Source organism: Cupressus sempervirens, chromosome 7 (assembly GCF_028749045.1).
Source record: "Cupressus sempervirens isolate cs-2001-9-10 chromosome 7, ASM2874904v1, whole genome shotgun sequence".
In the NCBI taxonomy this organism is placed as follows: domain Eukaryota; kingdom Viridiplantae; phylum Streptophyta; class Pinopsida; order Cupressales; family Cupressaceae; genus Cupressus; species Cupressus sempervirens.
In genome coordinates this window covers 814,378,504-814,395,371 of record NC_143124.1, presented here as the reverse complement: position 1 = coordinate 814,395,371, position 16,868 = coordinate 814,378,504, and the positions used below count along the sequence as shown (strand labels likewise).

Sequence of the window (16,868 nt, the reverse complement as noted above, 5' to 3'; positions counted from 1 at the left end):
TTAAAAATAATTTAAAAAATATAAACCTCACACAATACACATAAGAATACTTTTAGGTACAAAATTTCTCCAAGGATAGCATCTCATTCAACCTTATATAGACCACTCTTATCAAAATTGTAGAGCCTACTTTAATTGGATCCAAACCCAACATCTTACAACAAGCCGACATACAACTAAAACCATATATAATATTAAAAAAATAACAATAACAATAACAATGATACACAAAACTACATTCAACATTATAAATAAAAAAATTAATATAAAATTTTGTTATCTAAGATTTTGACCTTAGCTAGTACAAAATTATTATAGCCACAAAATGACCTCGGTAGATCTATAGTATATTTTGAGTACTACTTATTTAGACATTATTATTATTCTTTGAATAGTGTAATCAATTATAAATGCTTCATGCTAATTATTAAACACATAAGAATGTTTGTGTTATAGCTAAATGGCTAAACAATTTTTTTGAATATTTTATCCAAATTTTTTTCTCTTTTGAAAGAAGACTTTAGAGTGATTAAATTTAAAATATGAAAAAGTATGTACATATACATACATACATACATACATATATGTATGTATGTATGTACATACATGCATATATATATATATATATATATATATACATATATATATATATATATATATATATATATATATATATATATATATATATATACATACATACATACATACATACATACATACATACATACATACATACATACATACATATACATGTATATATATATATATATATATACATATATATATATATATATGTATATATACATATATATATATACATGTATATATATACATGTATATATATGTACACACATACATGCACACACACATATATGAATGTATGTATGTATAAACATATATACATATACATACATACATATATATATATATATATATATATATATACATACATACATACATACACATATACATACATACATACATACATACATACATATGTATGTATGTATGTATATCATCATACATCCACATTTAATAGCTGAAATTATATCATCATATTAATCTTACCAATGAAACAAATTATCATTGACGAATCATATTGAAACATATGAATTTGTTGCAACTATAAATATGAGACTATCGATATGCATTTGATTGATATTATAATAGTATCATTATTATTTGATGAATATTGATCTAATTAATATTAGAAAACTGAATCACTTGTCATCAATAATAAATGCATATTGTAGTGACCATATTTATATTCGGTTAAAAGGTATTCACAATGAAAATAAAACTCAAATCATGTTTGTGTTTAATCTATGAAATAATATGTATAAACATTGATCTATATTTTTTATTAGTTTAGATAAGCATTGAGTTATGAAACGATATGATGACAGAGAGACATGTCTCCACCAATGTGGAGACATGTCTATCCACCATCACATCCCTTCAATGGGTAAAAGAACAAATGTGTGTCACCTTTTATAAAGGAAAAGGACATCAGAACTTAAACTATTCAACTTTAATAACATAAAAGTGGCATTTACTTTTAGAATTTGAAGATGATGTAAACTAATGAAATGTGTAAAATTGGATAAAGTTTTATTCTACAATTTTAATTTTTTTTAAATGAGAAATATGTTTTGCATTTTTAAAATTTTGTAAGTCCATTTTTTTAATTTTAAAAATGCTGAAAATATAGAGTTTTGTTCCTACCAAAAAAAATATATAAAAATGATCACATTTGTCTCTAATTTTGTAAAATATTATAGTTGACATGTATATTTAGTGGACAAAAAGATAATTTTTGATTTTTGATGTATGTGTTTTAAGTTATAAGTGTTCGTAGTCAAACTTGTTAGAAATTGATAATTTTATTTCCTACCAAACTTTTCCTATCTACATATTTTTGAAAACAAGTTACATATTCTTGAAGAGGACTCTCCTCTAGAGGTACATATAAAGTTTTAATTCTTTGAACATGATTCCTTTTTTGAAGTGACATCTTTTTGAATCTTAAAATATGTACTTGTAATATTTTAAAAGTATAACATATTATAATTACTTGAAACACTATAAAATTTACATGATCATAATCTTGACTTCATGATCTACAAAAGGGTATTTTTAGTTTTTGAATTATTTTTATGGAGAAATTTTCCTTAGAAGTGAGAAGTTTTAAAAAAAATCTATTTTTTTGCTTGTGTGGCTACCACATAGACAGTTTCAACCCAAAGCATTTTGATCGAAACCATGGTGACTTTTTATACCCACTTACATGACCCCATATAAGAGAAACACTTTTTGTCCTTAATTTTCAAATAACTATTTCGATTGAAAGTGTTATGTTCAAAATCATTTTGGTCATAACCTTTTTGCCACCTTCGCACCACATTGACACCACTTGGCACCACATGGGTTTGGCCCTAATGCTTTCGTTCGTAACCATTTTAGTTGTAATTCTCCAAGACATCCCAAGTGGTGACACAGGTTTGTGCTTTTACCCATTATATATATATATATATATTCAAATTTTATTGATAATATGCAATGTACCGAGATTATTAGTGGAAAGAATTGTAAAGATTGATCTCTCTTATTCATATTTAGAAATCAATGATATAGATCTAAAATAATATAAGCATTATTATACTATATGACTTTTGCACTATATTTGTGAGAAAATATTATTTTATTTGTACTACAACCTGCAAGGAAATACAAAGATGAGTCTGAAAATTAAAGTTTATATTAATCTCTATCTGACATAAATGTAACAAAGTTTAATAGACTGTTAGCAAATAACAATTATTTTTTTCAAATTAAATATTGGAAAATCTCATTAAAATACTCTTGCAAATTATAACATAAATTTTAGAAAACTAATAATTCTTATGATATATTTTATGAATTTGAAAGATAAAACATTATCTTTTTCATGTACCTAAGTTATATTAATGGTATTTATCATCAGTTCAAGAATAATTTCAAGAAACACAATTAAATGTTCTTTGTATATTAATTTTTAGTTAGATGACAATTAAATTTTGTAAAATTATATAATTAGTAACTTTATAATGTAAATTTATAATAGTGTTTCTCATTGTATTATTTATGTGTGATCATTTCAGGATTGTGTGTGTGTGTGTGTGTGTGTGTGTGTGTGATATGGTTCCCAAAGGGTCCAAAGGAGTCACAAGGGATTATAAGACCCCTTACCATATATTAATGTATGGTAAGGGGTCTTTAATTGTTCTTAGAACAAATTAATGTATCTTACAATCCCTTAAGACCTATTAGAACCCTTTAAGATGAATGTATGGTAAGATGTCTTAAGGAGTACTAGGACACATTAATGTGTTGTAGGACCCCTTACCATGAATTAGTTTATCATAAGGGATCTTAATAGGTCATACAACACAATAATGTTTCTTAGAAACCCTTCAAATCCATTTCCATACATTAGTATATGGTAAGGGGTCCTAAGGGTCTTAAGGGCTCCTAGGCCTCCTTAACAACTCATAAGCACCCTAAAGTTTAGAGCTTGAGTGGTGCTAACAAGTCTTAAGGGGCCTAAGGACACATTAATTTGTTCTAGATCCTCTTATAACATAGCAGGACCTCTTACCATACATTAATATATTGTAAGGGGTCCTAGGACACATAATGTGTTAAAAGTAACTTTAGGAACCCATAATATTTATGGTTAGGGGTCTTACGAGATCCTAGAACAAATAACTGTATCCTACAACCCCTTAAGACCCCTTACAACCCTTTTAGGCCTTTTTTGACCCATTAAGAGCCCTAACAATGTAGTAGTTTATGATGTGCGGTCCTAAAGGGTCATAAAAGGTGTCTAAACACATTAATGTAATCTAGGACCACTTAAGACCCCTTAGGTCCCCTTATTGTATGCTAAGGGTTCTTAAAGCATCTTAAAGGGCCATAGGACACATTGATATATTCTGGGACCCATTATTACTACTTAGTGGATACATTAGTGTATGGTAAGGGGTCCTAGGATCCCTTAGGGCCCCTTTGGACTCTTTTGGGAACCATACTATGTACGATAAGAGGTCCTAATAGGTTAGTAGAGGTCCTTAGACATATAAATATATTCTAGAACTCCTTACGACCCCATTAAACTCATTACCATATACTAGCATACATTAAGGAAAAGTTGACCTATCAAGCAAAAGGAAATGAAAAGTATTGGTCAATTTCTTTTCTTTTTTTCCTAATAAGCTTATAAACAATAATGTAAGATCCTTTGACAAGGTGGTCTTTACCAAGATTAGAAGTTCTTATTTAGAACTTACTATAAATCCTTTAATAAAGTGAACATTGTATTAGTGGATTGAATCTTTTAGCACAGTAGTCTTTAATAGGATCGTTGATACTCTTAAGAAGGTATTAGCCACTTTTAACAGAGTCATGGGTATCGTTGATACTATAGTGATAAGTCATGGGTATCATTGCCACTACAATTTTTCCCTTTGACCAAGGGCTTTGTATGATACCAAAATTATTGTGTTATGTATTTTTGAGTCTATGGTTTGTTTAGCTACTTTACATTACTTCTCATCATATGAATGCATTAACTATTGGTAATTCTATTAGCTACATAGAAGGACTATCGACTTAAGTTTTTTAACATACTATTAATTTATGTGAAGAAGATGGTTTCAACTTAAAATTATTAAGTATTGATTCACCCTCCTATATCTCACATCTAGCTTACCAATACTTTAGATATCATATGTGTCACAATTCATACACAATTAAATATAATGAATTAATTGATGTTGAAATATTGGGAAGGTTCTTTAATTTATTTGAAAACAACCAAAGTCATCCGGATTTGTTGATAAGTGGAAGAGATTTGCCTACTCCAATTTGTTGATAAGTGGAAGATTTGTTTGCTCGTTAGTGGTATTCTAATGGCAATTTTATGGAATGCCTTGGCAGTGTGTATTAATCTAACCTCTCTTTCCCCTTTCCCCACTCTCTCTCTCTCTCTCTCTCTCTCTCTCTCTCTCTCTCTCTCTCTCTCTCTCTCTCTCTCTCTCTCTCTCTCTCTCTCTCTCTCTCTCTCTCTCTCTCTCTCTCACTCACTCCCTCTCCCCCCCTTGCACAATATAACTATTGACAAAATCTAGACACAAGTAAAATTAAGTTTTTGACTAAATATAAATTTTACTCCAACATAATAATCCCTATAAATGGATTTCATTTGGGACCTACAAATATAACTATATCTTCCCTGATATTTAGATCTAGACTTAACTTAGCTCATGTCCTTTAAATTCTTTTTTCTTTATATATACTACAAACTAAATTGGTCACTTTGATAGATTTATGAAAACATAACTTCATGTATTCTAAAAGTAATGATACCACCACACCATCCATTTTTCACTTGGTGATAGTATTCCAAACAACCATAACTAGGTCATCCCACGAGTCTAAAAAATAATAAAACAAATTCATGAAATGATCCTCATCTCACTCCTCTTTTACTACAACAAATTATAACCAACAACGATGTTATATATTTTAGGGGTTTAGTCATACAACCATCGTCTTTCATCTTGAAAGTACCAAAATTATTTCACAAAAGAATTTTGTAAAAAATAATAATTAAATTAATAAAAAAATCATATTCTTCTAAGGTATGGTTGCTCCTTTCAAATTTATACGAACTACACTCTAAACTTTCATTAAAATATATTCTTATAAGATACTTAGGTTTTGTATCCATTTGTCCTTTGTATGGTATAGATTTGTAGCCCATAAATCTTTACTCATGAGCATATCATCCATTTTGAGCTTCAAAGGTTAAATTTTTTTCTTAAGAATGCATACATTTCTATTTGAAATGTTTTAAATTATCTTTTCTTGCAATAAAATCAAACCCATCCTTCTTAACTTTTACACAAATAAAGATCAACAAAAATTATCGCCTACCCAAAACTTACTTCAGATAACTAGTCTTTATTACCAAATGACAAGGAGATAGGTACATATAAATTCTGGCAAAACTAATCTTAGAGGAGAGAGTTGTATAAGTTCTATATCTGTACAATTATAGAAGGAATCACCATGTTGAAAATATTAATAAAATTTTGCCACAACAAAGATATATGTAGGGAAAATTCTCCAACAAGAATAATCTCACTTCAAAGTATTATTCAATAATTAAAAAATAGTTATAATGTATTTTTACATAAAGCTTCTATAAGAGTATCACTAATCAAAGATTTTGTGCAACTTTAGGAGCATTATAATACCATCTAGAACATCTTATAATAAGAGAAGTTTAAGAAATGAAATCAATAGCCAAATCTTAAAATATTTTTATACATTGAAAGTAATTTGTTCATCCTACCTATATAATATGTGTGTCATAATCCATCACTAACTTTTGCCTTCCAATTTGGTTTCATTATTTCTATCCAATGTGTCTTATAAGGTGTTCTAATAGTTGGTTTGCAAATGTCATCCCATCCTATAACTTATTCTAAGTCTCAAATATTTTAGCATCTTTAAGGTGATAGATCCAACTTAGAAGAAGTCATAAATTTTAATCTACAAAACTATTGAGCCACTTTTTAACTTTCTAATTAAAGAGCTTGAAAGGATTTATGCAACATGCATCCTTGAAGTAATGTGGATAGCTCAGAATTTATATATTTTCCTAAAAAACAAAGACTTTAGCCTAAACATTGAGTTTTTATATTTTATAATAAATAAATTATACTTTTCATAAAATGATATTGACAAAAACAAGTTCTAAAGACTAAAATTAATGACATTTACATCATAAACATAAATTAATTTTTTAAAATTTAAATGTGAAATTTAATTATAAACATTTTTTTCACATAAATACAATTAACTAATAATTTTGAAAATACTAATCTATTCAAAATAATTAAACGTTTGTCTATTAAAATAATTAAATTTTTATCAAAAATAATCTTCATTTAAATAAATTTCATATTTCTTTATTGTGTTTAAAATATTTAACTGAATTTTATAAACAATTACAATTTTATTTTATATTATTTATTTATCGTTGTAATTTGTTTTAGTTTAGCCTTAAAAAGCTTATACGTATTTTCCTTAGCTAAAATAAATTTCCTTTTACAAATATTAAATCATAAAACTAGCAATGCATTCATATTATTTAAGTAAATTTAAGTTAACAAACTTCTGCTCCCAAATGTTATTTTGGCAGTCTTACATCATGAAAGAAAAAGTTTCAGCAAATTGTAAAGAGAAAGAAGAGCTACAAAAATTTACCTTTCTATTACCACACCTTAGTTTCTGAATCTTTCAAAGAGATAAACGATGGAGCGGTCCATCAACTGTAAGCACCTGCTGCCCACTGTTTTGGAAAGACACAAAATTCCAATGACAACATTAAACGCAAATGCACTTTGACACAATTCTCTAAATCACATTGTATCAAAGAGGGGCAAAAAGTAGACGCTCAAAAATGGTTCTCATCTATGGTTTCATCACTTATTCATACTAATTTGTCCCATTTTCTCATTCTAATAACTTCGATCTTTTGGCCAAATCGATCATATTTCATCATTTGTATCCTCTTTCACATCAACTTCATATCATTTTGAAATCATTTCAAATCAACTCAAAATCACCCCAAATCAACTTGAAATCACTCAGAATCAGTCCTAATCAACCCGAAACATATCAAACATCCCAAGTCAATCATCATTTAGCCAATCCTAGGTATTGTTGTGGCTTTCAGTGCCTTGGAAACCTATCAACCTATCAATCTTATCAATTTGACCTTAGTACTATCGTGGCTCTCAGTGCTAGGTGAAACTATCATTTATATCATCCAATCTTTGACATTGTTGAGGCTTTCAATGTCAGATCATGGCATTATCAACCATTTTAATAATATTGACAGTGTTCGTCGATGTTATTATGATTAAACCTTTTCAATCAATTTCGATCTTATAGCATTTACAATGTTGGTTAAATGTTACATATCAATTAATTCATGTCATGTGTCCTAGCATGTTATCAATTTCAATCAATCAAGCTAACCATGGCTTTGGTCTACTTGTCATCATCTTATTCGATCTATATTATCATCACATTTTCATCAAAGGGTACTGTCACATTTATTTAATCAACTTTGGCCAATCATCTACTAATTTTCCCCATAGGATTAAATAACCCATAATCTAATCCTATTATTCTTTCTAATTATTTTTCCTAATTATTGTCCTCAATTAATTAATTTTATTAGTTAATTGATTCATTATCCGCAAACCATGGAAATTCTTAATTTCCTAAGTTCCATTTTCCATCACTAATTCCATTTTCGACTAATTTCTATTTTGTGGAATAAAGGATTTTTAATTCAAATATTATATTGAATAGTGACATCATCACGTGGATTCTCCTTTGACATTTGGCTAAGATATGTCAAATATTCTTATTCTCTTATGCACGTCCATATTTGGCTTATTTGTCATAGATTCTTGGCTTTAAGTGGGATTCAGATGTCTTATGATGTGTCATAGATTCTCTTCCACATTTAGCCAAGTTCGACTTCCATGCATCATAGAATCTTACAATTGGCATATTTTGTCATATGCGTCATGGATTCTCAAAGGAATCTCTTGCCACATTGCATATCTAAGGGTGACAAATCCAATGCTCTCATCCTCCATGCCCATTATAAAATGAGCACTCTTTCTCTCATTTTCGGTCCTTGAGGTCCTAATTCTTGAGTCTTTGAGTCCCTAGCTTCTTTACATTTTACATTCTCGCTCTTACACTAAAATCACACTTCTAGTATTCTCATGGCATTATTCCTATCATAGACTTTGCTTCAATATTGTGTGCACTATAGGCAAGTTGGAGCTACATTATTTGGAGAAGAAAGAAGGACATGGGAGCTACAAACAAAAGAGGGGGTTTCTAACCTTATGTTTTGTTCTTTTGAGTAGTTTGGCTTTCATGGTAGACTAGTGGGTGCTAACATACATTGATTGAGTTTGTGATTTCTCATAGTATGTTATGCATTTAACCCATTTTCTCGTCCTACACTTATATAGATCACTCTTATCAAAATTTGAGAACCTATTTTAATTGGATCCAAACCCAATATCTTACAACAAACCAACATAGAACTACAACCATATATAATATTAAAACAATAACAATAATAGTGATAGACATAAAACTACATTCAACATTATAAATAGAAAAATGAATATAAATTTTTGTTTTAGATAAGAGTTTGACGTTAGCTAGTACAAAATTATTATAGCCACAAAATGACCTTGGTAGATCTATAATATATTTTGAGTACTAGTTATTTAGACATTATTATTATTCTTTGAATAGTATAATAAAGTTGTAAATGCTTGCTAATTATTAAACACATAAGAATGTTTGTGTTATAGCTAAACAACTAAACAAATTTTCTTAATATTTTTTCCAATATTTTTTCTCTTTTGAAGTAAGACTTTAGAGTGATTTAATTTAAAATATGAAAAATTATATATGTGCGCGTGCGCGCACATGCACGCGCGCGTACACACACACACACACACACACACACACACACACACACACACACACACACATATGTATATCATCATACATACACATCTAATAGTTGAAATTATATCATCATATTAATCTTACCGATGAAACAAATTATCATTGACAAATCATATTAAAACATTATGAATTTGTTCCAACTATAAATATGAGACTATCGATATGCATTTGATTGATATTATAATAGTATCATTATTATTTGATGAATATTGATCTTTACTACAAACTAAATTGGTCGCTTTAACAGATTTATGAAAATATAACTTCATTTCTTCTAAAAGTAATGATACCACCACACCATCCATTTTTAACTTTGTGATAGTACTCCAAACAACCATAACTAGGTCATCCCATGAGTCTAGAAAATAATACAACAAATTCATGAAATGATCCTCATCCCACTCCTCTTTTACTACAACAAATTATAATCAGATAACAACCACATTATATATTTTAGGGTTTTAGTCATACAACCATTGTCTTTCATCTTCAGAGTACCAAAATTCTTTCACAAAATAATTTTGTAAACAAAAATAATTAAATTAATAAAAATGAGCTTCTTCTAAGGTATTGCTGCTCGTTTAAGATTTATATGAACTACACTCTAAACTTTCATTAAAATATATTCTTATGAGATACTTAGGTTTTGTATCCATTTGCCCTTTGTATGATATGGATTTATAGCTCATAAATCTTTATTCATGAGCATATCATCCATTTTGAGCTTCAAAGGTTAAATGTTTTTTCATAAGAATGCATACTTTTCTATTTGAAATGTTTTAAATTACCTCTTCTTGCAATAAAATGAAACCCTTCCACATTAACTTTTACACAAATAAAGATCAACATAAATTACCCTCTACCCAAAACTTACTTCCAATAACTAGTCTTTAATATGAAATGAAAAGGAGATAAGTACATATGAATTCTTGCAAAACTAATCTTAGAGGAGAGTTGTATAAGTTCTATATCTGTAAAATTATAGAAGGAATCAACATGTGCAAAATATTAATAAAATTTTTCCACAACAAAGATATATGTAGGTAAAATTCTCCAACGAGAATAATCTCACTTCAAAGTATTCTAAAGTATTATTCAATAATTAAAAATGGTTATAATGTATTTTTACATAAGGCTTCTATAAAAGTATCACTAATCAAAGATATTGTGCAACTTTAAGAGCATTATAATACCATTTTGAACATCCTATAATAAGAGAAGTTTAAGAAATGAAATCAACAACCAAATCTTAAAATATTTTTATACATTGAAAGTAATCTATTCATCCTACCTATATAATATGTGTGTCATAATCCATCACTAAATTGTGCCTTTCAATTTGGTTTCATTATTTCTATCCAATGTGTCTTATGAAGTGTTCTAACCATTGGTTTGCAACTGTCATCCCGTCCTACAACTTATTCTATGTCTCAAATATTTTAACATCTTTAAGGTAATAGACCCAACTTAGAAGAAGTCATAATTTTTAATTTACAAAACTATTGAGCCACTTTCTACCTTTCTAATTAAAGAGCTTGAAAGGATTTATGCAACATGCATCCTTGAAGTAATGTGGATAGCTCAAAATTTATATATTTTCCTAAAAAACAAAGACTTTAGCCTAAAGATTGAGTTTTTATATTTTATAATAAACAAATTATGCATTTCATAAAATGATATTGACAAAAGCAAGTTATAAAGACCAAAATTAATGACATTTACATCATAAACATAAATTAATTTTTTAAAATTTAAATGTGAAATTTAATTATAAACATTTTATTTTTCACATATATACAATTATCTAATAATTTTGAAAATACTAATCTATTCAAATAATTAAACATTTTTCTTTTAGAATAATTAATTTTTTATCAAAAATAATCTTCATTAAAATTTAAACTAAAAGAATTTCATATTTCTTTATTGTGCTTAAAATATTTAATTGAATCACAATTTTATTTTATATTATATATTTATCATTGTAATTTGTTTTAATTTAGCCTTAAAAAGCTTATACGTATTTTCCTTAGCTAAAATAAATTTCCTTTTACAAACATTAAATCATAAAACTAGCAATGCATTCATATTATTTTGGAAGCCTTTGCATGAAGAAAATGTTTGACAAAAGTGAGAGTGGAGAGCATAAATGTACGCTAATAAACTCTCTTACACCTGAAAGAAATACTTGTTTTTATGGTTGTAAAGCTTTCGAAGAGAACGCCGATGGTGCGGTTCCATCGAACATATCATCATGCACTTTGTGTTCGTTTCACTCACTGGTGCGGCAAGGCGACACTTGAATAACAAGATTAAACCCAAAAGCAAAGCTGGGTTCCCTCTCACTCTCCATACACATCATCCTCTTCTTAATTTTATCAACCATCAGTACCTAGTGGAGGAAAGGCTTACTAGCCACGGCTTCTTAAACTCAAAAAAAAAAGTTAACAAACTTAAGAAGCTGCTCCCAAATGTTATTTTGGCAGTCTTACATCATGAAAGAAAAAGTTTCAGCAAATTGTAAGAGAAAGAAGAGGTACACAAATTTACCTTTCTGTTACCACACCTTAGTTTCTGAATCTCTCAAAGAGATAAACGATGGAGCGGTCCATCAACTGTAAGCACCTTCTGCCCACTGTTTTGGAAAGACACAAAATTCCAATGACAACACTAAACGCAAATGCAAAGCTCAGTCCCACTGCCACTCCCCACCACACATCACTTGCATCCACATTTTCTTCCTCAGTTTTATCGACATTCATGAGCGTTGTGGGAGGGCTTTTTAGACAGGGCTTTGTGAGCTGACCAAAGTTGCAGCAAGATTCGTTCAGTTGGAGGCCGCATAGAGCTGAATTATTTGAGAAGGATGAAGCATCAAATGTTAACAACTGTGCCCCTTGCGGTATCTTTCCTCTGAGATTGTTGTATGACAGGTTTAAGAAACTTAGGAATGTCAGAAATTGCAATTCAGTGGGAATAGTTCCAGACAGTTGATTTTGCGAGAGGTCAAGGGACTCCAGCTGTACGATGTTTCCCAAGGATTTGGGTATACCACCAGTAATATTGTTTCTTGAAATGTTGAAAATGATCAAACCCATCAGAGATCCCATTCCCATTCTTTCAGGTATATGACCGGATAATCTATTGCTTGATAGATCAAGGCATTTTACTAAACTCAAAGCTCTCACATACTCCAGCTCCAATACTTTGCTTCTGATTATTATTTTCTCTACATATTTTAAGTCTATTGTCGGCCCATATTCAAAGACTTTTGTATTCTTTGAGCCGTTTGCCATACCTTTCATCTCTGAAATGCTAGCCGGAATTACTCCCGAGAAACTGTTCATTGAGAGGTCTAATATTTGAAGAAAAGGCATCTTGCTTATATCAGCAGGTACATTTCCTTCAAATCTGTTTGATTTTAGGATCAAAATCGTAAGATTAGGAAGCTGTTGAATCCAATTTGAAGAAATATTCCCTGTCAAACTATTATCTCCCAGATCTAATATCTGTAACTGCTTACAATTTGAAAGTGCTGGCAGAGTGCCATTTAGACGATTTCCCCTGATTTTCAGTGTTTGAAGCGAAGTCATGTTTCCCAACTCCGCCGGCAACTCGCCTTCTAAACAGTTGTTCTCCAAATTCAACACCTCAAGAAAACTGCAGTTTACGAGAAAACCAGGAGGAATCTCACCTGTAAGACTGTTATATGACAAATCCAGAATCTCCATAGACAATCCTTCACATATTGTAGATGGAATGCTACCACTGAGATTGTTGTGAGACAGAGATAAGTAAATGAATGTAGACTCGCCAATTTCAGCTGGAATTGATGCATAGAATTGATTTTTTGACAGATCTAACACAATCAGTGATGGAGGAAGAAGCGGAAGCTCACCATGGAAGTTATTGTTATGCAAGTCCAGAAATTTTAAATGTTTTGGCCCCAGTAGCTTAGATGGCAAAGCGCCTGTGAAACTGTTATAAGACAGATTGAGCTGTTCAAGAGAAGATGATTCCCATATCCACGCAGGAATATTGCCCCATAAATTGTTGTCGGAGATATCCAAATCGGAAATGTCTGTTTGAGTTATTAAGAAGGCCGGAAACTGACCCTCCATGCTACATGATCTTAATTTTAATGTTCTAAACGAACTTTGGGGAATCCAAATCGGATTGAGTTTCACAGTTAACTCGTTGTTCGAAATGTCCAGAGATACCAGACTGGAGAGATTATGAAGGTCAGAATCTGAAAACATTCCGCTTAACCGATTAGAGGACAGGGAAAAAACCTTCAGTTTAGATAGATTTGAAATGTTGTGAGGTATGACATCTGTCAACAGATTGTGGCTTAGATCAAGCGTACCGAGGGAAACAAGTTGGCCAATGGAAGGGTGGATTTTGCCACTCAAGAGGTTATTACTCAGATCGAGCAGAACAAGGGACTTTACTTTGGCGAAGGAAGGAATTGTGCCCGTCAGTTCATTGCAGCTCAAATCAAGCCATGCGAGGGACGTAAGATTCGTGTCAGGGGATAGAATGGCACCGGTCAATCGCTTCTGACTAAAGTCAACATAGCGGAGGTTTTCAAATGCACCTAACGACATAGTGGGTAAGGGGCCCTGCAACTGATTGTCTGAAAGATCGACATAGGCTAAAGGAAATGACGCTCCTAATGGAGGCTTAACCCCAAACAAAGGTAAATTTCCTTGTAATTTGTTCTTTGAGATATCCAACATTACAAGTTGTGTAAGATTTGCAATGGTGGGTGGAAGCTTACCTTGAACAGAGCAGACCGAGAGATCCAAGAGAGTTAATGAGGAGATGTTGCCAATTGAATCCGGAATTGCTCCTCCTACACTTGTGTCTGTGAGAACAAGGCTCTTTAGCGACGCAGAGTATGGCGGCAGAATGCTTGAAAGATCCCCAGCCAAGTCCAAATTGGCAGACAAGTCAACTTCTTGCAGGTTTGAAAGGCTGAACAGAGCAGAAGGGATGGAGCCATTGAGCTGACAGCTACTGAGCTTGAGACAAACCAGGTTGGAGAGGTTCTGTAAGGCAGCAGGTATGGGAGAGAAGAAGGAACTGCCACCAAGTTGGAGGTGGGTTAGACTGGTAAGGTTTCCAAGAGAAAGCGGAATTGGGGCAGAGAGCAAACAGTTGGACATTTGAAGACGCCTGAGATTGTACATGGCGGAGATAGCTTTGCCCCATTCAATGCTTCCCACTTGCGCCATATTCACCCCGTCCAACAGCAACACCTCTAGATTCCTCATGTTTCCTATCCACATCTGCATGTCATCAATTGTAACGGAGGAAATGGAAATGAAGGAATTAGTGGAAAGATCCAAGTAGCGCAAGGTGGACATATTGCCCAACTCCCTGGGCACCTTTCCCTCAAATCCAGCATTTGACAGATTCAAATACTGCAAGTACTTCAGCGAGGGGAGTTGCTGAGGGACACCAACACCACTGAAATTATTGTAGCTCAAATCCAAGAGTTGTAACATCTCTAGATCAAACAGAGAAGAAAGCACGTCTTTTTTGTTACTCTCGATAGAAAGTGAACCCGCGAAATAGATCTGGGAAGCAACACCACTGTTTGAATTCTGCAAAGCCCTTTCCGGATTGTCGCCGAAAGGATTGCGGAGATCCAAATGAATGACGTGCTTTGTGATATTATCACATTTGATTCCTGACCAGTTGCAACAGTTGGTTGATTCATTCCATGTTTTCAGTCGACCAGAAGGGTCGTGAAGATCTCCCTTGAAATGTAAGAGTGATTTTTGTTCATGTTGCGTACAACAAGATACCCAAGAATTCTGCAGCAATAGCAGAGATAGGAGCAAACTCACTAAGAAACATCCCCTACTCCTGGAAGAAGCCATTTGTGAAGGACCAAACTAGGAGTCCACACACACAGTCCCACGACTCAACTGGAAGGCCACGAAATATTATACGATGAAAGCCGCTTTGTAGCAAGTTCCAGCCTGCCGACGAACACAACTTCAATTGACGTAAAAAGAGACAAATCTGGTAGGCGTACTAGTGGTGATCGCACAGAAATTACTGGGAAAAATGTAAAGATGGTACGACGCGTTGAAAGTTATATTCGATCTCCGATAAAATATCGGGGTGGGGCATTGGTCGTACTGGAAAATGATGAGGTACGTGAAAACAAGCCAGATTATGGAATTTTGTAGGAAATTTTGAAAAAGAAAAAGGGACTTTTATAGTCTACGACACTAGACATAGTTTTGGACTTTTTTTTGAATTTGTGACCTCTTTTTCAAAAGTATAAGTTCTCCACCACTAGGCCAATTCAAGTAACTTAGTAAATGTGACTTATTATTAAATTGCTGTGTAAAGATTTGTAAAGCCCAAGTCTTTCGCATGAGGAAACTGAGTCAAATTTGTTTGCATGTTTGGAAACACTAGGGATCAAGTTTTGTTGAGTGCAAGGCCCGAAAACATCATATGGGATGAGGCCAGGATCGTGCCCCGAGTGAATTTGGCAGCATGGATGCTCCTTAGTCCTTGGCTCTTAGCCGAAGAGGTTTCAGGCACACGTGGGCCCGTATCGAGTACCTAAAACTTATTTGTGGATGACCTCTATTAAAAAAAAATAAAAAATTATTTGCATGTTTGGAAACACCCACATGATTACAATTTTTTAAAGAATATATTGAACTAGCAATTGCACGGTGTGCAATAGGTCGGTCCAATAAATATATAAAGTTAAACAAGTGTTGCGTAGTGGCATGTACTTTGTGATAGTTAAATTATCAACAATTATGATAATTTACAACTCTTGTTAAACCAATCAATTGAGAGAATTTACAAATAATCTCTTCTTAAAGCAATCTAGAATTTTTTCAATATAAAAGACAACTTATTAATGATTTCTATAAATCATTTTCTTTATTGAAAAATATACTCTAATTTTCAAAGAGTCAAAAAAAAAAAAAAACCAATTGCCTTTTCAAATTTCAAAAATCTTATATAAATGAATCTATAATAAGTTTTACTTACATATCATATAATCTCCACCTCAATATGCTTTGCTTAAATATCATATAATCTCTACCTAAATGTATTAAAACTAATAAAATTTACAACAAATTTTCATCTAAATTAATTTGGATTATTTTGTTAAAATAATATAAAATAATCTATACTTTCACCTTTTCCCACCTAATATATGTACAATTAGTATAATTAAATATTATCTAATCTCCAATCCAAGT

At 31.5% G+C, this 16,868-nt stretch overlaps 1 protein-coding gene across 1 annotated transcript; it reads right to left on the bottom strand.

The window, feature by feature from the left end:
- Nucleotides 1-11,680: 11,680 nt before the first annotated feature.
- LOC149549888 (receptor-like protein EIX2) lies at nucleotides 11,681-15,667 on the bottom strand. Its single transcript, XM_089793106.1, has one exon. It carries the CDS (start codon nucleotides 15,507-15,509, stop codon nucleotides 12,189-12,191), a length of 3,321 nt encoding a protein of 1,106 aa, XP_089649232.1. The 5' UTR covers nucleotides 15,510-15,667; the 3' UTR covers nucleotides 11,681-12,188.
- Nucleotides 15,668-16,868: the final 1,201 nt, after the last annotated feature.